Raw genomic sequence first — 24,985 nt, 5'->3', positions numbered from 1 at the left:
GTATGTGTCTTTCTTCCACCGTGTCTCTGTTTTTCCTGTGGGAGCAAGTTGCAGGTGTTGACACTTGTGCTTTTGGCAAACTGAACATTTCCTCACCTCTGAGTTAGTCTGTCTTTTGTGTACCAGTAAGCACAGTGAGATATGAGGTCTGACTGTAACCATGTACTCTACTTTCACATCCAAATGTATTTTTTTGTTGTATAGTCTAAAACAAGTTGTGTTATTTTGTGACAAATAAATGTTTTGAAGCAGCATTCTGAATATTGTTATTTTTACAGGGTAGCATACTATTCAAATAACTAAATTGATTATACAATGCTCCATTTTACATTTTCAGATAAATACCGTGTGTCTGCCATATTGTCTTTATACTCCATGCAACAATTAACAATTAGGCTAAATCAGTCTGTCAATCATGTACCATAGACAACACATTCATCATCTATCGGGGGACACATCTCAATGACATGCTTGAGGGATGACACAGCTGTATAATTGGCTCAACTGAAAGACTGAAATCTGAGGTCCAAGGTTAGACTTGATCAAGCAAGTTTGTCACCATAGAGAAGGATTTGTGAGTTAGTGGGCTAAGAAATTATTGATTTCAATAGTACATCTGCATTCCACAAATACTTCAGTATCTAGGTATATCCCTGAAAATGAACCCCACTATTGTGCTACCTCTGAACTCATGCAGAACTGTTTAAACAGGCATGAACAATAATATGGGCTTGAATTGCATACAAAGAGCGCTCTCCTTCTGTTAGTTTCAGGTGTAGTCAATATCTAGTCTGGATCTATGGGGCTTGTCACAGGTATCTCCATGACTACAACCCACCTTCAGAAAAGTCATTTGGCATTTCTAGTGCAAGGAAATACAAAGGACAAAAATATTGCAACCTAACGTGCCATGGGAAGCATACTTCACAATGAATTGGTTGGTCTACCACCAAGTATACTCCTCAATAGGTGAAGGGTTGGACTGGCAGGAGGGAACCCACACAAGATGTCATGCTCTGATCATCAATGTTGCCATAGGAACTTACCCCTCCCTCGTCAGACTACTCTGTAAATCATTAGAGACGTCTGCATTCGTGGCATTGTGTTGGTGACACAATAGTAGAGCCTTTAGAAGACCACACACAGCTAAACACGCAGACACACACCATGGTTTGTCTTTTACCTAGCCTTTCCCTTTTCTAGACTGATCATTTTAAGACACTTATTTTTAGTGTGTGTGTTTGTGCATGACCACATTCTTTATGAGTTTAAATAATGAATGTGCTTTGGTAGGCTCGTTATGCTCAGTCTTATTGCTTTACCTTCCAAACTAGGTAAAACTGTTTCACTATCCCCTGGGGATAATTTTGCTAAATGCATGAAGTCAAATGCACATTTGTAATCCAAAGTAGCAAAGTGATTAACACAACAGTTCAAGAAAGAAAAAACATGATACCACAGTTTGTGTATGAATCAAATTCATTTTCTGTTAAATAGCAACTTCAAGCCAGCTCAATGTTGCCAAGATCCTGAACTCTAACCTTTCTGTGTCTGCCTCAGCTGATACACAAATAACTATGTGTACGAGCTACAATGCAATGCCTTACTGCAGTCTCCTGATGGAGAAGCCTGATATATACTTCTAACAGCCTCTTTCTGCCTCAGGCTCTTTCAGCATTACTATGCTCCAAAAATGGTCAACATGAGGTAGATCACCCAGTGCTGGATTTATTTCTTCCTCTGGAGATTGCCAACAGAGCAGGTTCAGGACGCCTGGCGTATCTTTGCTTAGGCTCTGGCTGCGCTGGTGTCTGGGGAGAGCCGTAGGGTCCGCTGGTGCACCAGAGCTGTAGAGAAGGTGGCAGAGACATGATCCCCATCACCACAAGGGTTGAATCCCCTTTGTCTGCTCCCTTCCTCCTCACTCAATATTTCAACACTCCTGCACTGGAGGTCTGTCTGGGATGGGCAGAATGAGAGAAAAGATGAGTCATAAATACATTCATAAATAATGTATTTATGAAAACACTACTAGAATTAAAAAACACTATACATGCTAAGGTAAGATTCCATTTTTTGTAGTACCCAAGAAAAACGGTTGGCCAAGCAAAACAGTTGACTGCTGTATTACCTGCAGTATACATAAATATACATATTCTTTCTGTGGTGTTGACTTACAGAGGGCTGTGTTGTACGTAGGGGGTGGGATTTAGCTGTCTCTCTCTGGGAGCGTCAGGCAAAGACTGAGAGAATCCAAAGCTGCTGAGAGAGGTTGTCTGTAAGAGATAATATGTTTTGTGTTTTACAAGTGTCGTTATCATTGTTCAGGTGTGGTCGATAGATAAAACATGCAGCACAGATGTAGGATCTTAATTTGAGCCAGTTTGCAACAGCAGGAAAATAATCCTGCAGCAACAGGAAATGTGAATTATTATGTGGATTATAATGAATGGACATTTTTTGCATTGGTTGATACATTTTTCATTGAGGCAAATCAAGTCTGACATTTTAAAGGGGAAATTACAAACTTTAGAAGCCTAGTTAAACCTTGAATACAGTACAAGATTGCATTTCCGGCTGTGCAGGAAAATTCTCAGCAACAAAATAGTGATCAAATTAAGATCCTACATCTGTAGTTCTCCAGCAGCATTATAGAAGTATTATCCCCTCAGTCCTTTTCATCAGTTTCCACGGTCAACACACTTTATACTAAAGGAGTAGAATTGTCCCCTGGACCCCACCTTGGAGGCCCCATGTTGGGCTCTGTCCCTCAGTTTCACCAGGCTGCTGTGCAGGGTGCTGTTCTCCTGCTCCAGAACCATAATCCAAACACAGTTAGCCTGCAACTGCTGCTTCATTTCCTCCAACATGTCCCCTGTGCCTGAGAAAGAGACAAAGGCAAGTCTAAGTTAAGAATATGCACAGAGCTGTGACAGGCAACTTCACATGGTGATAATAGAAATGAACATTTAGCATAAACAACATACAGTGCATTCGGAAGCTATTCAGCCCCCTTGACTTTTTCCACATTTTGTTACATTACAGCCTTATTCTTAAAAGGATTAAATTGTTTTTTCCCCCTCATAAATCTACACACAATAACCCATAATGACAAATCAAAACAAGTTTTTTAGAAATTTGTGTAAATGTCTTACAAATAAAAAAACGAAATATCACATCTACATAAGTATTCAGACCGTTTACTCAGTATTTTGTTGAAGCACCTTTGGCAGTGATTACAACCTCGAGTCTTCTTGGGTATGAAGCTACAAGCTTGGCACACCTGTATTGGGGGAGTCTCCCATTCTTCTCTGCAGATCCTCTCAAGCTCTGTTAGGTTGGATGGGGAGTGTCGCTGCACAGCTATTGTCAGGTCTCTCCAGAGATGTTCGATCATTTTGAAGTCCGGGCTCTGACATGTGCATGCTCTGACATGCACTGTCAACTGTGGGACCTTATATAGACAGGTGTGTGCCTTTCTAAATCATGTCCAATCAATTGCATTTACCACAGGTGGACCCCAATCAAGTTTTAGAAACAAGGATGATCAATGGAGCTCAATTCCGAGTCTTATTTTTAATACATTTGCTAAAATTTCTAAAAAACAGTTTTTGCTTTGTCATTATGGGGTATTGTGTGTAGATTGCTGAGGGAAATCTTTTATTTAATTCATTTTAGAATAAGGCTGTAAAGTAACAAAATGTGGAAAAAGTCAAGGGGTCTGAATACTTTCCAAATGCACTGGAGTTGTAACCAGGTCTATGCTTGTAATACTGGTATTTCTATTTGAAACCATATGTAAGTAAACCCACATTAACAAACAATACAAATGTCAAACAGGTTGTACAAGTAAAGTCAACATTGTGGTCCACATACAGAAAATGCTCTGAGTTATTTAGGGAAGTGATCCTACTCTGTGGAGATCCCTGAGGCAGTGGGTTGAGCTCCGGGAATGCCACCAGCAGCCTCTCCCTCTGGGCTAACTCCTGCACCTCTCCTGTCAGCTGATCCACACTGTCTTTCAGCTTGCCCACATGACTCTCCAATCTGCTTCTCCTGCTGCAGCTCAGAACACAAGGCCTCGGGGACTGCAGAGGCAAGGCCGTTAGTTACACACACATTATTGTTCTTTGAAAATGAGATAGGATCATATTTATATACTGTATCTGCTATGCTGAAGTATGGCTCTGCCCAACGTATACAAGCAGCACGATAAAATGAACTATAACGTGAAACATTTTATTGTGCTTAATATTGCGTTGAGTCACATCTGTCTGGTAGTAATGTACCTGTTCTTGGGTGAGCTGGGTTTTAAGTTGGTCCTTCTCCTCTGAGATGTGTGTCAGTCTATCCTGTAGGTCTGTCTGTGTGTCCTCAGTCTCCCCCAACTGTCCTTGAAGCTCCTCACACTCCTGGTCCAGAGCATCCACTCGCTCCAATAGAAACATCTGCTTGGCCTGCAGTGACTGTTGAAGACACAGAGTGAGACTGTGCAGTAACAACTCACGTAAAACAGGATCAGGATCAGAGTTTTTAGATGTGGCCTTTAACACATTTACTAGTACTGCCCCAGGTCTGGTTTTAAATACTCATCTGCCCCCATGAGTACCCAACCCCATACATGGCTGTTATACTGACCTCCTGTTGGTGACATGCATTATGGTACTTGGAGTTCTCTTTGTCAAGTAAGAGCTGAGTACTGGACAGTTGAGCCTCCAGTGTTTGTGTCTTCTCCTCTAGTTTATTCAGTGCCTCTTCCTCTACCTGCAAGGCCTTCACTTCCTGATGTAGCTTATCGCTCTCACACTCTGACAAAGAAAGGACAAGGTTCCACATATTTTCTGTTCACAACAATTAAGATAACTTGGGCTGTCTCCTTCTGCTCCTGAAACATCAGACTTGGGGTGGGGGTGTACGTCCTTAACGAGTTTGTGTAACCTTTCTTGTTGCAAACCAATCTCTGCCTTCAGTTTGGAGTTGCTATCCTCCAATGACATGGAGCCTAAAATGGACAGATACACAGTATATTGTGAATAACATGAAAGCATATTTACTATTGAAATGTTACAATATTTCGTCCCCCTTCAAATATGTTGTCAGCAAGGTTTCCTCTGCGTGCTACTGTACCTCACCTCAGCTCCTCATGTTCGTCCTGCAGTCTCCTCTCTGTCTCCTTCCTGGATGCCTGGGCCTCCTACAGTCTTGCTTGGTCCTTTGCCCATTCACGCTTCAGTTCCTCCTGTGCCCTCCCCCAGCTGAGCCCTGCACTGTGGGCTGCACCTTCAGCAGATGCTTTCCCACCTGACCCATGTCCCTGTGCTGCTCTGTGGACCACTGGGACAAATCTCCTACAGTCAGACGGCCCTGCTCCAGGGTGTCATCCACAGCCACCAGGAGGCGCTGCAGAGAGGTGGGAAGGCCCTCGCTCCGACACAGCTCCACAACAGCATCACCAGTCTCCCTCAGGCTGGACAGGACCTGAGCACAGGCATCACAGGGGACAAGGGAGGACTCTACTGTCTGGCAACTTACATTATGAGTGTCAGTGGATATAGGGGAAAGGCAGGAGGGGATGATGCTTGCTGTTTTGCGAGTAGGACAGGAGGGGCCGCCATTTGCTATTTTCTGTGGAGGACATGGAGTGCTTGCTGCTGTTCTTGAAGTACAGTGCTGAGACACACGGATGGAGACTGTGGACAAATATCCCTTTTTGTGGCCAGGAGTGAGGATGCTAAAGAGAAAGTGGTGTTTTCCTCACAGTTTGGAGTTTTGATCAATTCTTGAATATCTTGCTTCATACTCTGAATAAGAGGAGGGAACAACATGGTCATAAAATATACATTTTATGTGAAAAAAAAAATGCAAACACCAGGAGTGCTTTAAAAACTCACTCTGGTTGCCAATCTGGATAAAGTTATTCCAATAGTGTCCAACTACAAGGCCAATTGATACACATGGGGCTGTTTGCTTCATGTTTTCTTTCTGTCAAAACTTCAACTGCTCTGCATGTGCACTGAAACTCTGCAGCAGGAGTAGTAATCTAGGGGAAATAAACGGATTACAGTCATGCATCGTTAATTTCCAACTATTCTCTAGCTACGGGTGGGTCTAATCCTGAATGCAGATTGGTTAAATCCGCATTCCAGCTGGTGTCTATTCCACAGCGTTTCTCAGCCGGTCAAAATCATGAAACAGCGGGCATCATTTTTATGGATATATATACAGTCGTGGCCAAAGGTTTTGAGAATGACACAAATATTAATTTTCACAAAGTCTGCTGCCTCAGTTTGTATGATGGCAATTTGCATATACTCCAGAATGTTATGAAGAGTGATCAGATGAATTGCAATTAATTGCAAAGTCCCTCTTTGTCATGCAAATGAACTGAATCCCAAAAAACATTTCCACTGCATTTCAGCCCTGTCCCAAAAGGACCAGCTGACATGTCAGTGATTCTCTCGTTAACACAGGTGTGAGTGTTTACGAGGACAAGGCTGGAGATCACTCTGTCATGCTGATTCAGTTCGAATAACAGACTGGAAGCTTCAAAAGGAGGGTGGTGCTTGGAATCATTGTTCTTCCTCTGTCAATCATGGTTACCTGCAAGGAAACACGTGCCGTCATCATTGCTTTGCACAAAAAGGGCTTCACAGGCAAGGATATTGCTGCCAGTAAGATTGCACCTAAATCAACCATTTATCGGATCATCAAGAACTTCAAGGAGAGCGGTTCAATTGTTGTGAAGAAGGCTTCAGGACGCCCAAGAAAGTCCAGCAAGCGCCAGGACCGTCTCCTAAAGTTGATTCAGCTGCGGGATCGGGGAACCACCAGTACAGAGCTTGCTCAGGAAGGGCAGCAGGCAGGTGTGAGTGCATCTGCACGCACAGTGAGGCAAAGACTTTTGGAGATGGCCTGGTGTCAAGAAGGCACTTCTCTCCAGGAAAAACATCAGGGACAGACTGATATTCTGCAAAAGGTACAGGGATTGGACTGCTAAAGTCATTTTCTCTGATGAATCCACTTTCCGATTGTTTGGGGCATCCGGAAAAAAGCTTGTCCGGAGAAGACAAGGTGAGCGCTACCATCAGTCCTGTGTCATGCCAACAGTAAAGCATCCTGAGACCATTCACGTGTGGGGTTGCTTCTCAGCCAAGGGAGTGGGCTCACTCACAATTTTGCATAAGAACACAGCCATGAATAAAGAATGGTACCAACACATCCTCCGAGAGCAACTTCTCCGAACCATCCAGGAACAGTTTTCCATAAGGCAAAAGTGATAACTAAGTGGCTCGGGGAACAAAACATCAATATTTTGGGTCCATGGCCAGGAAACTCCCCAGACCTTAATCCCATTGAGAACTTGTGGTCAATCCTCAAGAGGCAGGTGGACAAACAAAAACCCACAAATTCTGACAAACTCCAAACATTGAAGAATTATGCAAGAATGGGCTGCCATCAGTCAGGATGTGGCCCAGAAGTTAATTGACAGCATGCCAGAGCGGATTGCAGAGGTCTTGAAAAAGAAGGGTCAACACTGCAAATAGTGACTCTTTGCATCAACTTCATGTAATTGTAAATAAAAGCCTTTAACACTTATGAAATGCTTGTAATTATACTTCAGTATTCCATAGTAACATCTGACAAAAATATCTAAAGACACTGAAGCAGCAAACTTTGTGGAAATTAATAATTGTGTCATTCTCAAAACATTTGGCCACGACTGTACAAAGAAATGTAAATTGAAAAAAAGGTAAAACGAAACGAAGTGCAGCTAGTTTGCAGTCTTTCCAGCTTCAGTTGCTCTAAATAACAGTGTCCTGACGAATGAACACATTTTCTATGATACGAAATCGCGCCTCATTAGCTCATTGTTATGGATGTCTCCAAATAAATGTCACTACAAAACAGCGTAAACAAATGCAAATGTAACTACTTTGCTGTTATTCTGAATGCACTTTTTGACATGACTGTACATTAGCCGTAGTTGGCTGGCTAGAAGGCAAAGGATAATAACGTTGCCAGTATGGCAATGGAACATTTAGACCGAACGACTGGGTCTCGTCCATAGATACAGAACAAAAAGACTGGGTCGCGTCTCTGGCAACCGAACCGATAGAACAAACGACCAGCCAGCGTGGGTAGCAACTCTAGATTTGTGTCGGGACTATATCTTGTGTAAGGATGAAATTGTATGAATACATTTATTTAAAAAAATAACGTTTTTAATGAAAATATGTAAATCTTTATTTGAATATGTTGGTAACCCGTATAAAAGTGATAATGCCCTCGAAGCCCGTGTTTGGAGGATATATTGGCACGGTTTGCTGGCCCTCTACGAACAACACCCGTGTAAATATATCCTCAAAACACCGTCTTCTCGGGCATTATCACTTAAATCACCAACTCCAGCAAAACAATGTGAATGCTGATTGAATTCCACCTCCCCATCAACAAAGTCGTATTGTTCTAATAGTGACACCAGGTCCAGATCGCATGAAAGCTTATCTGAGAACTTCCAGGAGTGGAATCGAACTGAGCCAGTCCGAGAGAAGACATCCAGAACAACACCTTGAAGCTCTATTAGATAGTTCAGGAGACTTTCAAAGCAGTCCTAAGAGATGGGTCATCTTGAGAAAACTTAGTAGCTTGCATTCTTTCTCTCATGTGTTGTGTCTAGCCACTTGTTGTTGTGCCTGCTTCAGGAAGACGCTGTGAGCGAGCAGAGTTTAGACGGTTGGATGGTGTCGCTTAATTTCCATAGCGACCTGCTAGAAGAACTGCAAATCCCATAATGCTTAGATGTGTTTCCGGAAGTGAAAGACCTCCATTCCAGGCAGGTCAACGACAGAAAACGCACTCGTAGGTCCTATCTGTAAATATTTTGTGCAATTTATTAGGTTTCTAGACATACAGTACGACAACAAGTTGTGCAATTGTGAAGGTAAATAACGTTTTTGTTGGACTTTTCACGTTTTAACAGATCACCCAATCAAGGAATTGACGCAGCCATGCCGCCTGGGCCTGTACAACTTGTTCAGCTTGAGCCCAACAGCAAGGTAAGATTTGCTACCTCAATCGCCATTAACGTTTTTACTACCCCCTGTAATTGTGAAGATGTGGGGTAACATTACCACCGTGTCTAAAAAGAGTAGCTAGCTATGTCCAGAAACTTTGCCCCAATAACTTTGCTATCTGTATAGTTACTAAAGGTAGCGCTACCTAACTTAAAGTAACTGTCCAGTTTTTACAGATTTCTGTGAAATGTGACCTATAATAAATTACAATATGAGGAAAATAGTTTCCCTTCCATTTAAAAAAAAATTAAGTATGTTAAAATGCAACTTTTCCGTGTTGGAATGGTGTGGGCGTACCCCAACAGCATAATAGTGTGGGTGTTTAGCGGTCATTACAAATAGTCATGCTGATTGGCCAACTCTCATCCTCTGAGGAAATAGCAAGCATTTTTTAAACGGTTTATTTGAGGTAGGGTTTTTGAAGTGTTTTTTTCTCTCTCAAATATATGCTTTGTCCACGCGTATGAGTATAGGATAAGTCAAAACATTATTTTGGTGTGAGTTTTACTTTGCAGATAGGAAATAAAGACTGTCATAATATCAGTAAAAATGATAAAATTCCCAGTTTATGCTACAAAACCAACAGATAAGAGGTTTTAAGAATAGGTTCTATTTGACTCAACAGTCCATGGTGTACACTAAGGCATTGTTGGTAGAATAGATGGATGCAGTTCAATGCATAATCTATATAATTCGCCAATATATTTCTTGGTAGTCCAAAATATTGCTGTCAGGTTGTAAATCACAGCTGACCTGGTACATTGTTTGCTGCCTCCATTCAGGATGCACTGTTTCAGTTTCTCAATATTTTGTACAAAAACAGACGAATGTAACCAAGGCTGGGAATGTCAATACAATCAAACTAGCAAGGGCAGTGATCGCAAGTCATTCATAATGTAGCTAATATGCTAGCGTATCTATGTAGAAAGCTAAAAACACAGAGCCTAACGATAGCTAGCTAACTAATTGCTAGGAGGATGTCATGTCATTGGAGGAGTGGGTGGGTGAGTGACTGACTTTTCCACCTCGTATCGTTTTTCGGTGGCTACACAGCTGGAGATTCAGGTGTTATTTGGTTAGCTAGCAAGAAATGTGAATTGCTTTGCTAGCTAGCTATGCTGAACGACTGTTATCCATTTAGAATTTCAGAGCACTCTTGTGTGAGTGTGCCAGAGCGCAGAATAACTGCTGAATTTACAAACACGCAAGACACGCTGAATATGACTGGTGTCAGTAAACGAAGGCACATTTTTTTTAAATAATGAGTCAGGAACGCTCTATATAACATGTAAACAGCCTAACCAGCTCTGCTAGGGTGAGTGAAATGGTCAGTGAGGTGTTCTCTCATTTGCGACTGGAAGTAGCAAGCTAGCCAACCTTAGCTAGTTAGCTTGGGTGCTTGGTTGGGACAACACATGCATTGTCAGGCAAGCTGCAGAAGGATGAGCAGGCTATCCCCCATCGTTTATCAGTGCAAATTTGATGGCCAACTAGCTGAAAAAGTTTGAGGGTTTATATAATGTTCCTTCGTTAGACTTTAGCTCGTCTTGCTCTGGCTAGCATTAGTTCTTGTTGATGTGCATATAGGGAAAGATAGCCTACCCTTTTATGGTTGTTTGATCAATAGGACTGTAAAGTTCCCAAATGTAAGAGGACTCCCGTGGTATTTAGCTACATATTTTCAGAAATCTATTCAGGTGGCTTTTGCTGAATGTGTTCTAATGATCTAAAGTGTTAACTGCCTGTAAACACACAGTCCAGTTCAAAGTGAAGGATGGCTGGCCCTTGTGGCAAATGGCTTGCTTGCATATAGGTCTACTGTACCTCTGATTTGGCTATGGCGCACCAGTCTGCGTAGATTCCGGGCCTGGACGAGACAGATGTTTTTATTAGATTTTATCAACTGCACTATCTATTAGTTGTCCAAACGCATGGCCACTTTCCCACTCTATATTGCTATAGAATTTTCACAAATGCCTTAGTATACGTAATTCCCAAACATTCTATGAATTTATGAAAATGACGATATCTAAGTGGTCGCTTGTCAGAATGTAAAAACGTGTCATTCTTCCTGGGGGTGTATATGAACAGATTTGAATAAAATGTAATGTTGCTAAAATGCTATCAGTTCCACTTTAAGAGGATATTAACTTTAAAAATATATATTTTCACTGGACATTTTCACACTAGTTAAGTCAGCTGAGAGGCCTTGTCAAGAAAGTAAACAATTGCAGCTACATCCTAAGCCTAGTGTAGATACTTGTGTAGCTATATCTGAAAGTAGGGCTGGGTGATATGGCCTAAACATCATATGTTGATACTTTTTTCCCTAACTTATGGGCGAGATATATCATGTTTTTTGTTTTTTTCTCTAAATGAGCTTTGTTGTATAATTAAAGATAAAATACACTGCATTTCAAACAGTCAGCAACAATCTATTGAATTAGGGCTAAAACTAAATTATAACTAAGCTAAATATAAGCCTTCCACAACCATAAGACCCACTAATACTTGTATTATTTTATCAAAATAGTTTAACCTGCCTTTTTGCAATAATCGCTGATCTGGTTTTCAAGTCTATGAAAAAGCCCTTTTCGTTGCACATTTGACCAGAACCATGCATAGTGCACATTACACTAATAATGACTAACTTCTTGTAGCAGGCAAATTAACCCAGGTCTCATAAACAATCTCTCAAGCACAAGCCCACATGCTAGTGAGTAGCCAGCTAATTGTTATATTTCAAGTTTAGCCAACTTGCATCTATTGCTAGCGAACAAGGCAAAACAGTTGAGTTGTTATGAACACACCCTTCTGTCCATCTCCAACTGTTTGAACAGCATGCTAGCCTGTTCACTTTTTCAGATGTTGAAATCAAGTGGCATACCTTATTTCTCAGAATGAGAACAAGTTGCCAATTCCTTATATAATTGTGTTTTATGCTTATTGCACATTTATAAAACAGACTGGACCGCTAGACAAACTGAGCATTTAATTTTCTAGAATCAATGTTTGACACCTGTTTTATTGGTGCCTGCCCTGCGCACAATTTGAGGAGTTGAGACATAATCTTTATAACGATAACCTTTTTAACTTCTCCTTTATTACAGTAAAATAATGTCTCCATGTGTTTGTGTCCGTATTACCTATTCTGTTGGACCAAACCTCAAATACTAATATTCAGTTGAAACTGCTTGTCAGAGAAGAAGTGATCTCTTTGTTGTTATGAGTGGCAGGGGGAATGCGCTTGGTGTGTGTATACGGAGAGGATGAGGCGAAGTGAGAGGTTTCACTCTCGCCAAAATCTGTCCAAAATAAGCCCAATGCATTCCTATGGGCTGATTTTGGACCTACACTTCTTGCCTGCCTTCCCGCCGTTGGGACAAGAACTCCCATTGTTAGAGCGGAGACATGAACATCTCATCATAAAATACAGATCTCTGGTGTAAATGGAAAAGTGCACAGAAGAACTGAAGGAGACAATACCAAAAAGACAAACAGACATAAATAAAAACTAGATTATTGCAATACAGGCATTTGGAATATCGTGCAAAAACATAGATTTGAATTAATTTGAAATATCGCCCAGCCCTATCGGAAAGATTTGGATTGATGAAAAATCCACCCACTCATCAGAAGATATAGTACTAAGAGGGTAGGATGTAGGGTAAATTAAATGTCATTAATGTAGCCTCAAACGCCTCCAGGTGACGAGACTCAATTTCTATTGTTTCAACAGGCAGATGAGCCTACAGGGGAAACCCCAGCAACGAAACCCATAGTTGGGATCATCTATCCACCTCCTGAGGTCCGAAACATCGTTGATAAGACTGCCAGCTTTGTTGCCAGGTTGGTTTTTCAGTCTCATTCTCAGTCATGTTTTTTATAAAATTGTATGAGGTCTTATATATGATGTCATATTGCAACGATCATTCATTCTTTTCCTTCCATTAATTCTCAGGAATGGACCAGAGTTCGAAGCAAGGATCCGTCAGAATGAGATCAACAACCCAAAGTTCAACTTCCTGAACCCCAATGACCCCTACCATGCTTACTATCGCCACAAGGTCAATGAATTCAAGGAGGGCAAGGGCCAGGAGCCGTCTGCGGCCGTGCCAAAGGTCATGCAGCAGCAGGCCCTGCTGAACTCGCAGCAGCTTCCTCAAAAGGTGTGCCTTCCTAGACATCGAGTGGTACCTTGTCTATCGATTTATAAATCACTGATTGTGTCAATGATTCACTGTAAAGTGTAAGACGTGATTGATGCCTAAAAAGAGCTATTCTAAGTTATGGTTTCCTTTACCGGTAGGTGCAGGCCCAGGTGATTCATGAGACAGTGGTGCCAAAGGAGCCTCCGCCCGAGTTTGAGTTCATTGCTGACCCTCCTTCAATCTCTGCATTCGACCTGGATGTTGTCAAGCTGACCGCCCAGTTTGTGGCTCGCAACGGGCGCCAGTTCCTCACACAGCTCATGCAGAAAGAACAGCGAAACTACCAGTTTGACTTCCTGCGACCTCAACACAGCCTCTTCAACTACTTCACCAAGCTGGTGGAGCAGTACACTAAGGTACAACTTCTTACTAATTATTATTGATTGTGGCACATACACATTTTATACAAAGTATGTGGACACCCCTTCAAATTAATGGATTTGGCTATTTCAGCCAGACCCGTTGCTGACAGGTGTATAAAATCGAGCACACAGCCATGCAATCTCAATAGACAAACATTGACAGTAGAATGGCCTTACTGAAGAGCTCAATGACTTTAAATGTGGCAACTATCCAACAAGTCAGTTCGTCAAATTTCTGCCCTTCTAGAGCTCCCCGCTCAACTGTAAGTGCTGTTATTGTGAAGTGGAAACGTTGAGGACCAACAATGGCTCAGCCGCAAAGTGGTAGTTGTCTGTCCTCGTTTGCAACACCCACTACTGAGTTCCAAACTGCCTCTGGAAGCAACGTCAGCACAATAACTGTTCGTTGGGAGCTTCATGAAATGGGTTTCCATGGCCGAGCAGCCGCACACAAGCCTAAGATCACCATGCACAATGCCAAGCATCGGCTGGAGGGGTGTAAAGCTTGCTGCCATTGGACTTGGGAGCAGTGGAACGCGTTCTCTAGAGTGATGAATAATGGTCTGGGGCTGTTTTTCATGATTCGGGCTAGGCCCTTTAGTTCCAGTGAAGGGAAATCTTAACGGTACATCATACAATGACATTCTAGACGATTCTGTGCTTCCAACTTTGTGGCAACAGTTTGGGGAAGGACTTTATCTGTTTCAGCATGACATTGCCCCCGTGCACAAAGCAAACAACTTGACTGTCCTGCACAGAGCCCTGGACTCAACCCCATCAAACACCTTTGGGATGAATTGGAACGCCGACTGCGAGCCAGGACTAATCGCCCAACATCAATGCCCAACCTCACTAATGCTCTTGTGGCTGAATGGAAGCAAGTCCGCGCAGCAATGTTCCAACATCTAGTGGAAAGCCTTTCCAGAAGAGTGGAGGCCGTTATAGCAGCAAAGGGGTGACCAACTCCATATTAGTGCCCATGATTTTGGAATGAGATGTTCGACAAGCAGGTGTCCACATACTTTGTCATGTAGTGTGTTTTGTTGAAATATTATATCATTTAAATTATTTGACTTGTTAGTAGTAGACCATGTCTTCAGCTGGTTGTGTTGTGATGCTCACCTGTGTTTGTCTTGGGTCTTTTTTTCCTAGATTCTAATCCCTCCCAAGGGACTGCTGATGAAGCTGAAAAGAGAGGCTGAGAACCCCAGGGAGGTGCTGGACCAGGTAAGCCCCTGAAGCTTTGCTGTTGGGTTCAGATCTTGGATAACTATAGTTTTAACTATGCTTTGTGAAAATAAACTATTTGAATACAGATCCCCAAAAAGTACTACTTTTTTACAACTATTTGAATTCAGATCTCAGAAAGTAACTGCCATTACTTTTTTGAACTATTCAAATACAGATCTGAGAAAGCAACTACTTATTAAAAATATTTGAATACTGATCTCAGGAGGTGAGTAATATTCAGAAACTATTGGATTGTCTGCCTTCAACTAATGGAACTGCATGTTGATAGAAATGGAGAACACAATCTTCTATACTATTCCAATATATCTGATAGTCATATTTGATCTAAACAATACATTTCTATCTGAAAATTCTGTAAATGTCCATTGCCCCAGGTGAACGTTAAGTCAAACCAACTAACCAATTATACAGTCAGAAGTTTAGTCGGAAGTTTACATACACTTAGTTTGGAGACAATAAAACTCGTTTTTCAACCACTCCACAAATTTATTGTTAACAAACTATATTTTTGGCAAGTCGGTTAGGACATCTACTTTGTGCATGACACAAGTAATTTTTCCAACAATTGTTTGCAGACAGATTATTTCACTTATAATTCACTGTATCGCAATTCCAGTGGGTCAGAAGTTTACATATACTAAGTTGACTGTGCCTTTAAACCGCTTGGAAAATTCCAGAAAATGATGTCATGGCTTTAGAAGCTTCTGATAGGCTAATTGACATAGTTTGAGTCAATTGGAGGTGTACCTGTGGATGTATTTCAAGGCCTACCTTCAAGCTCAGTGCCTCTTTGCTTGACATCATGGGAAAATCAAAAGAAATCAGCCAAGACCTCAGAAAAAAATTGTAGGCCTCCACAAGTCTGGTTCATCCTTGGGGACAATTTCCAAACGCCTGAAGGTACCACATTCATCTGTACAAACAATAGTACGCAAGTATAAACATCATTGGACCACGCAGCTGTCATACCGCTCAGGAAGGAGACACGTTCTGTCTCCTAGAGATGAACGTACTTTGGTGCGAGAAGTGCAAATCAATCCCAGAACAACGGCAAAGGACCTTGTGAAGATACTTTTGTACCCGTTTCCTCCAGTATCTATATCCACAGTAAAATGAGTCCTATATCAACATAACCTGAAAGGTTGCTCAGCAAGGAAGAAGCCTCTGCTCCAAAACCGCCATAAAAAAGCCAGACTACTGTTTGCAACTGCACATAGGGACAAAGGTCGTACTTTTTGGAGAAATGTCCTCTGGTCTGATGAAACAAAAATAAAACTGTTTGACCATAATGACCATTTATGTTTGGAGGAAAAGGGAGGCTTGCAAGCCGAAGAACACCATCCCAACCGTGAAGCACGGGGGTGGCCGCTTCATGTTGTGGGGGTGCTTTGTTGCAGGAGGGACTGGTGCACTTCACAAAATAGATGGCATCTTGAGGAAAGGGAAATTATGTGGATATATTGAAGCAACATCTCAAGACATCAGTCAGGAAGTTAAAGCTTGGTTGCAAATGGTTATTCCAAATGGACAATGACCCCAAGCATACTTCCAAAGTTGTGGCAACATGGCTTAAGGACAACAAAGTCAAGGTGTTGGAGTGGCCATCACAAAGCCCTGACCTCAATCCTATAGAAAATTGGTGGGCAGAACTGAAAAGGCATGTGCGAGCAAGGAGGCCTACAAACCTGACTCACCCAACTTATTGTGGGAAGCTTGTGGAAGGCTACCTTAAACGTTTGACCCAAGTTAAACAATTTAAAGGCAATGCTACCAAATACTAATTGAGTGTATGTAAACTTCTGACCCACGGGGAATGTGATGAAAGAAATAAAAGCTGAAATAAATCACTCTCTACTATTATTCTGACATTTCACATTCTTAAAATAAAGTGGTGATCCTAACTGACCTAAGACCGGGAATTTTTACTAGGATTAAATGTCAGGAATTGTCAAACTGAGTTTAAATGTAGTTGGCTAAGGTGTATGTAAACTTCCGACTTCAACTGTATGTAATAGGGAATTGATATACACAAACAATCAAACACAAATCATTTACACAATGAAGTTATGAAACAATGAATGTTCACAAATTGGCAGGAGAGAGCACATTCTGGAGAGACAAGTGCATTGTGCATCTGGGCACATGGTCAATCCAACATCTGCATTGGCCATGCAGCATTCACAGTGATATGGCCTCCGCAGAAGTCAGGGTAAGAATGGCCTCAGCAGAAGTAAAGGCATATCACATCTTCTTGTGCTTCACGGAGCAGTGCAGAGTTGAGTTTGCGATTTTTGGTTCCAATCGCCATGTCATTGTGAGATGCAGAGTAGGCGAATGGATGATCTCCACATGTGTGGTTCCCACCGTGAAGCATGGAGGAGGTGGTGTGGGGGTGCTTTGCTGGAAACAACAGTCAGTGATTTATTTCAAATTCAAGCTACACTTATCCAGCATGGCTACCACAGCATTCTGCAGCGATACGTCATCCCATGTGGTTTGCGCTTAGTGGGACTATCATTTGTTTTTCAACTGGACAATGACCCAACACACCTCCAGGCTGTGTAAGGGCTATTTGACCAAGAAAGAGTGATGGAGTGCTGCATCAGATGACCCGGCCTCCACAATCACTCGACCTCAACCTAATTGAGATGGTTTGGGATAAATTGGACCGCAGAGTGAAGGAAAAGCAGCCAACAAGTGCTCAGCATATGTGGGAACTCCTTCAAGACTGTTGGAAAGGTATTCCAGGTGAAGCTGGTTGAGATTATACCAAGAGTGTGCAAAGCTGTCATCAAGGCAAAGGGTGGCTACTTTGAAGAATCACAAATATAAAATATATTTTGATTTAACACTTTTTTGCTTCATGATTCCATGTGTAATTCCATAGTTTTGACATCTTCACTATTATTCTACAATGTAGAAAATAGTACAAATAAAGAAAATCCCTTGAATGAGTGTCCAAACTTGTGGTGTATGTATGCATGTATATTTGTTACTGCTCAACTAAAACAATCTCGGTCGACCAACAGCCTAATGAAAAAACGAACGATCTGTCACACGTACTGTACACAAGGAATAGTGACTTGCTTATTCCACTCATGTAATAACTCCATTATAAAACAATGTCCTATGTAACAACAATTTTGCTTTTGTAATAATCAAAGTTACTGCACATGTATAAGAACTTGCTGTCAAGTGTTGAGGTATTACCTTATGTCTCACTCGGGTGAAAGTAAGGCAGTCCGGTAAACGTGACTTTATCAAAATTGAATACAGCATGCCCCAAAAAAAAACATTTTTTTGTTTTCAAATAACTTGCATATATTCAAATACCTTAAAATATGATTTGGGTTTCTGAGAGGTATTCAAAATACTTTTCAATATTATTCATTTTTCTGAGACCTGTATTTGATTGTCAAAGAAATTAGTTGCCTTTTTAATTGAAACTCTACAAACTATATTTGACTACCTTGAGTATTTTAAAAGTTGGTATTTTCAAATAAACTACAAAATAACACTTTTCTTCCCTGGTCTGGTAGGGTTTACCCACCATTGGCTCATAAGCTGTTAAGACAATGAACATTTTATCTCCTGGTTTTACCAACAGGTGAGGTACCGCGTTGAGTGGGCGAAATTTCAGGAACGTGAAAGGAAGAAGGAGGAGGAGGAGCGGGAGAAAGAGCGTGTGTCCTACGCCCAAATTGACTGGCATGATTTTGTAGTGGTGGAGACTGTGGACTTCCAGCCTAATGAGCAAGGTAGAGAAATGAACTGAGAGCCAGACAATATTATTTGAATAGATATTTCCTGTTCCTGAGAGAATGTTATCCACCCCCTGTGTCAATAGCTTTGTAATGATGGTGTTGTGACTTCCAACAGGCCACTTTCCCCCACCCACCACACCTGAGGAGCTGGGAGCTCGCATCCTGACCCAGGAGCGTTATGACAAGTTTGGAGAGAGCGAGGAGGTGGAGATGGAGGTTGAAAGTGAGGACGAGGATGATGTTGAGCAGGAGGATCGGGATGATGGGCGTCCCACACAGCCTGATCAGGACACACAGCTGCAAGACATGGATGAGGTTAGTAAACACAACCTGTTTTAGTAGACACACACAACAGGATGTCATTAACAGCGTATTACTTCTTCAGAGTTACTGATTGAATCTGAAGGTAATATTACTATTATTAGGAAATGGTGTAATCAATGTAGAGTCTTTGATGCCTTCTCCCCAGGGTTCTGATGAAGAGGATGATGGCAAGGCACCATTGCCCCTAGACAACCCCATGCCACCCCCACTGCCCCCTACTCCAGACCAGGTCATTATCCGCAAGGACTACGACCCCAAAGGTGAGAGGGATTTCATCATCAGGACCTAAATATCTAATGTTTTATTATCATGTATGACAAAGGACTGGAGAATACATGCCTGTTCTTAATTTGCCCTTACATTGTATCCCTTATTCTTGCCCTGTAGCATCCAAGCCCCAGCCTCCAGCCAAGACTCTGGATGAGTTCCTCATCTCTCCCATCACGGGTGAGAGGATCCAAGCCAGTAAGATGCAGGAGCACATGCGCATTGGACTACTGGATCCCCGCTGGCTGGAGCAGAGGGACCGCGGCATCAGAGAGAGGCAAATCGAGGACGAGGTTTACGCCCCTGGCATGGACATTGAGAGCAGCCTAAAACAGCTGGCTGAGAGGCGTACTGATATCTTTGGTGTGGAGGAGACAGCCATCGGTAAGAAGATTGGAGAAGAGGAGATCCAGAAGCCCGAGGAGAAGGTGCGTGCAAGCGGAGAGAGGGAAATAGCCATGTGGTTTATGAGTGGTTAGTGTATAATCGCTGTTTAGGTTCAATCTTATTTATTTTCGTTGTCATTATGAGGTCAAAGTCTTTACTTAATGCACCTTCCCTCCTTAGGTTACCTGGGATGGGCACTCTGGCAGCATGGCGCGTACTCAGCAAGCAGCACAGGCCAACATCACCCTACAAGAGCAGATTGAGGCCATTCACAAGGCCAAGGGACTGGTGCAGGAGGATGAAAGCAAAGAGAAGATTGGACCGAGCAAGCCTGAGCTTTACCATCATCATCAATCACCCCTTATCTCCTCTTCCCCACTTCTGCCCAAACCCAACCCTCCATTGAACACGATTGCTCGGGCCCCTCCTTCCGTAAGTTGCTTTCTTGTTCAATAGAAGTGCTAAAACACGTATTTTCTGTCAGGTTATTATGTCAATATACAGTTGAAGTCGGAAGTTTACATACAGTTGGGTTGGAGTCATTAAAACTCTTTCAAACACTCCACAAATGTCTTGTTTCTAGTTAACCAGCTATAGTTTTGGCAAGTTGGTTAGGACATCTACTTTGTGCAAGACACAAGTAATTTTTCAAACAATTGTTTACAGACAGATTATTTCACTTATAATTCACTGTATCACAATTCCAGTGGGTCAGAAGTTTACATACACTAAGTTGACTGTGCCTTTAACCTCTCTGGGCAAGGTGGGACATGACCGTCCCACACTATTCAACAGCCAGTGAAATAGCATGGCGCGAAATACAAAACAGCAAAAATATCATCATTTCAATTTCTCAAACATACGACTATTTTACACCATTTTAAAGATACACTTCTCCTTAATGTAACCACATTGTCCGATTTCAAAAAGGCTTTACAGTGAAAGCAAAACATTAGATTATGTTAGGAGAGTACATAGACAAAAATAACCACAGCCATTTTCCAAGCAAGGATATATGTCACAAAAACCCAAAACGCAGCTAAATGAAGCACTAACCTTTGACAATCTTCATCAGATGACACTCCTAGGACATCATGTTACACACTACATGTATGTTTTGTTCGATAAAGTTCATATTTATATCCAAAAACAGCATTTTACATTGGCGTGTGATGTTTAGAAAATGTATTCCCACCAAAACTTTCGGTGAATGACCACATCAATTTACAAAAATACTCATCATAAACGTTGACAAAATACATAACAATTATTTTAAGAATTATAGATACAGTACTCCTTTATGCAACCGCTGTGTCAGATTTTAAAATAGCTTTTCGGCGAAAGCACATTTTTCAAGAGTTCTGAGTACATAGCTCGCCATCAAAGCAAGCTATACAGACACCCGCCAAGTTCTGGGGTCACCTAAACTCAGAATTAGTATTATAAATATTATCTTACCTTTGCTGATCTTCGTCAGAATGCACTCCCAGGACTGCTACTTCCACAAGAAATTTTGTTTTTGTTTGAAATAATCCATATTTATGTCCAAATACCTCCGTTTTGTTCGTGCGTACAGAGCACTATCCAAAGGCATAATGCGCGAGCGCGGTACCAGAGACAATGCCCAAATGTTCCATTACCGTTCTTAGAAGCATGTCAAACGTTTCAAATCAATCTTTATGGTATTCTTTTACGTAAAAATGCGATAATATTCCAACCGGACAATAGCATATTCATTCAAGAAGGAACGGCGCGCTCGCGAGATCGAGCATTACCAATCCCTTTGTCCCCAGGAAGTCCACTCATTGACTGAGCTCCTTCTCTCTGACCGGTTACAGGAGACGGATGAAAAAACTTTCTGAAGGCTTTTGACAGCCAATGGAAGCCTTAGGAAGTGCAACGTGACCTCACAGACACTGTAGTTTCGATAGGGATTAGAAAGAAGAACTACAATTCTCAGATCTCCCACTTCCTGGTTGAATTTTTCTCGGGTTTTTGCATGCCATATGAGTTCTGTTATACTCACAGACACCATTCAAACAATTTTAGAAACTTCAGTGTTTTCTATCCAAATCTACTAATAATATGCATATTCTTGTCTCTGGGCCAGAGTAGTAACCAGTTTAATTTGGGTACGTTTTTCATCCGGCCGTGAAAATACTGCCCCCTATACTTTAAGAAGTTAAACAGCTTGGAAAATTCCAGAAAATGAAGTCATGGCTTTAGAAGCTTCTGATAGGCTAATTGACATAATTTCTAGTCAATTGGAGGTGTACCTGTGGATGTATTTCAAGGCCTACCTTCAAACTCAGTGCCTCTTTGCTTGACGACATGGGAAAATCAAAATAAATCAGCCAAGACCTCAGAAAAAGAATTGTAGACATCCACAGTCTGGTTCATCCTTGGGAACAATTCCCAAATGCCTGAAGTTACCACATTCATCTGTACCAACAATAGTATGCAAGTATAAACACCATGGGGCAACGCAGCCATCATACCGCTCAGGAAGGAGACATGTTCTATCTCCTAGAGATGAACGTACTTTGGTGCGAGAAGTGCAAATCAATCCCAGAACAACAGCAAAGGACCTTGTGAAGTTGCTGGAGGAAACGGGTACAAAAGTATCTATATCCACAGTAAAACGAGTCCTCTATTGACATAACCTGAAAGGCCGCTCAGCAAGGAAGAGGCCACTGCTCCAAAACCGCCATTAAAAAAGCCATACTACCGGTTGCAACTGCACATGGGGACAAAGATTGTACTTTTTGGAGAAATGTCCTCTGGTCTGATGAAACAACAACAGAACTGTTTGGCCATAATGACCATCGTTATGTTTGGAAGAAAAAGGGGGAGGCTTGCAAGTCCAAAGAACTCCATCCCAACCATGAAGCACGGGGGTGGCCGCTTCATGTTATGGGGGTGCTTTGTTGCAGGAGGGACTGGTGCACTTCACAAAATAGATGGCATCATGAGGGAGGAAAATTATGTGTATATATTGAAGCAACATCTCAAGACATCGTCAGGAAGTTAAAGCTTGGTCGCAAATGGGTCTTCCAAATGGACAATAACCCCAAGCATACTTCCAAAGCTGTGGCAAAATGGCTTAAGGACAACGAAGTCAAGGTATTGGAGTGGCCATCACAAAGCCCTGACCTCAATCCTATAGACAATGTGTGGGCAGAACTGAAAAAGGCATGTGTGAGCAAGGAGGCCTACAAACCTGACTCATTTACACCAGCTCTGTCAGGAGGAATGAGCCAAAATTCACTCAACTTATTGTGGGAAGCTTGTGGAAGGCTACCTGAAATGTTTGACCGAAGTTAAACAATTTAAAGGCAATGCTACCAAATACTAATTGAGTATATGTAAACTTCTGACCCACGGGGAATGTGATGAAAGAAAAATAAAAGCTGAAATAAATCATTCTCTCTACTATTATTCTGACATTTCACATTCTTAAAATAAAGTGGTGATCCTAACTGACCTAAGACCGGGAATCTTTACTATGATTAAATGTCAGGAATTGTGAAACTGAGTTTAAATGTAGTTGGCTAAGGTGTATGTAAACTTCCGACTTCAACTGTATAAGGTTGACTGTCTATTTTCCACTGTGAATCATGTAGATGCTGCCCCCTGTACGCACCACTCTCCTGTCGGCTGTGCCTGTGATTCCACGGCCCCCCATGGCCCCTGTGCAGATGCGCCTAGCCCCAGGGCAGGTTCTAACACCCATGCCCCCCATGATGCATGCTCCCCGCATCAACGTGGTGCCCATGCCCCAACCACCTCACATGATGGCCCCCAGACCACCACCCATGGTGGTCCCAACTGGTAAGACAACCACTGCTACACTATTCACACAGTGTTAAATACTTTGAAATCCAATGGATGACTTCAGAAATATGCACTGCTACAAATTACTTTCATGATTATTTACCATTTTAATTCAGGTTGTCTTTTAAGCATGTTATTTATTGACTCATTTTATTCTTCCCTGTCCAGCATTTGTCCCTGCCCCTCCAGTCCCGCAGCCCCCGCGCCCCCGCCCTGACCCGCAGCCACCTTCCCAGCCACCCCTACCCCATAATGATGAGCCGGCCAGCAAGAAGATGAAGACAGAGGACAACCTCATGCCAGAGGAGGAGTTCCTCCGCAGATACAAGGTTTGTTGGCCAATTAAATGTCAAGGACTAATGGCAAAATGCAGTAGTGTGAATGATCCACGGCTGGATTTAGCTATGCCCTGTCAGTCATCCTATGCTTGCTGTTGGTAGTTCTGTGTATTGACATGTAAGGCTTCCTGTACAAATATAGTTATTCTAATGTATATATATTTTTTGTAGGGTTCAGTGTCGGTCACAGTGCAAGTTCCCAACATGCAGGACAAGACTGAATGGAAGCTAAGTGGACAAGCGCTCAATTTCACTATCCCACTCACAGATCAGGTATGTTAGTAGTTCACCCACCATTCCACACTCTTTCAGCTAGACTTCATATATTCTCAGGAGTGCACCCCCAAGTCAAATTTACTGGGATATTTATAATATTTGATCTTCCCATTCTCTCACCACAGGTGTCTGTTATTAAAGTAAAAATCCATGAAGCCACTGGAATGCCAGCCGGAAAGCAAAAGCTACAGTATGAGGTAAGCATTGTCATCCCTGTTTTGAATAATTGTAAATGTAAACTGGCATGACCGTCATTTACATCTATCACTTCTTCCATTACAGGGAATTTTCATAAAAGATTCCAACTCGCTGGCCTACTACAACATAAACAACGGTTCAGTCATACACCTGGCACTGAAGGAGAGAGGTGGGAGAAAGAAGTGAGGTGTACATCCCCTCAACAGGTTTCTCTCTGCCATACACACAGCCAGTTTGGGACATTTGTCTGAGCAGATCTTTCTAAACGATTTATATCCTTTGTTGGTCATAGCAATTTTAAAGACTGCTTAAGGCATAAATAAACCATAAATAAACTATAACTTGCTGCAGTTTCATATTTTAAGCGTTGATTATTTTCTATAGGTTAATTGTATTGTTTAAGGGGATTGTAGTTCATGTTGCTGTTTTGTAGGGGGTTTGGTCAGTGTATTTGTTACCCATGTCCAGAGCTTACAGCCCATGTCAATCATCAAATAAAGTAATAAAATGCCACCATTTGTCATTTTAGTTTGTTCAGTATGTTGAATGTAATGGGGCATATTGTCATGCTGTGCAAGTGGGATATTATATGCGTAGTTCAAAATATTAAAAGTAAGCAGAAGTTCAAAAGTGAGGCAGCTGATGTGGCAATAGATGTAAGTTTAAGCTGTTGGGGGAATTGTTTTAAGATGGTCATAC

The 24,985-nt window shown here is 41.9% G+C and overlaps 2 protein-coding genes across 8 annotated transcripts; one reads left to right on the top strand and one right to left on the bottom strand.

Moving 5' to 3' along the window:
* Positions 1–347: 347 nt before the first annotated feature.
* LOC115200021 (coiled-coil domain-containing protein 157) lies at positions 348–8,692 on the bottom strand. Of its 4 annotated transcripts, none has more exons than XM_029762668.1 (10): positions 8,401–8,692; positions 5,892–6,040; positions 5,133–5,801; positions 4,925–5,002; positions 4,639–4,808; positions 4,290–4,466; positions 3,914–4,088; positions 2,742–2,881; positions 2,179–2,276; positions 354–1,959 (listed from the first exon to the last, which is right to left on the bottom strand). In XM_029762668.1, exons 4-10 carry the CDS (start codon positions 4,995–4,997, stop codon positions 1,926–1,928), a joined length of 867 nt encoding a protein of 288 aa, XP_029618528.1. In that variant the 5' UTR covers positions 4,998–5,002; positions 5,133–5,801; positions 5,892–6,040; positions 8,401–8,692; the 3' UTR covers positions 354–1,925. The 4 variants fall into 4 exon arrangements, with proteins under 4 accessions (XP_029618530.1, XP_029618527.1, XP_029618528.1 ...); XM_029762669.1 differs by having other exon boundaries at positions 8,441–8,692; XM_029762670.1 differs by lacking the exon at positions 8,401–8,692 and having other exon boundaries at positions 348–1,959; positions 5,128–5,801; positions 5,892–6,257.
* A 65-nt stretch (positions 8,693–8,757) lies between these two features.
* LOC115200019 (splicing factor 3A subunit 1) lies at positions 8,758–24,799 on the top strand. 4 transcript variants are annotated; one of them, XM_029762662.1, is made up of 16 exons: positions 8,758–8,859; positions 8,981–9,056; positions 12,814–12,923; positions 13,036–13,243; positions 13,384–13,641; positions 14,800–14,874; positions 18,506–18,656; positions 18,778–18,977; positions 19,132–19,246; positions 19,374–19,681; positions 19,821–20,072; positions 23,264–23,471; positions 23,643–23,803; positions 23,984–24,085; positions 24,214–24,285; positions 24,371–24,799. In XM_029762662.1, the coding sequence occupies exons 1-16, from the start codon at positions 8,792–8,794 to the stop codon at positions 24,470–24,472; spliced, it is 2,466 nt and encodes an 821-aa protein (XP_029618522.1). In that variant the 5' UTR covers positions 8,758–8,791; the 3' UTR covers positions 24,473–24,799. The 4 variants fall into 4 exon arrangements, with proteins under 4 accessions (XP_029618522.1, XP_029618521.1, XP_029618523.1 ...); XM_029762661.1 differs by having other exon boundaries at positions 8,798–8,859; positions 8,978–9,056; XM_029762663.1 differs by having other exon boundaries at positions 8,831–8,863.
* Positions 24,800–24,985: the final 186 nt, after the last annotated feature.

This window comes from Salmo trutta, chromosome 9 (assembly GCF_901001165.1).
Source record: "Salmo trutta chromosome 9, fSalTru1.1, whole genome shotgun sequence".
Classification (NCBI taxonomy): Eukaryota; Metazoa; Chordata; class Actinopteri; order Salmoniformes; family Salmonidae; genus Salmo; species Salmo trutta.
Note: the sequence above shows the minus strand (reverse complement) of the source record. Positions and strands in the feature narration are given on the sequence as shown.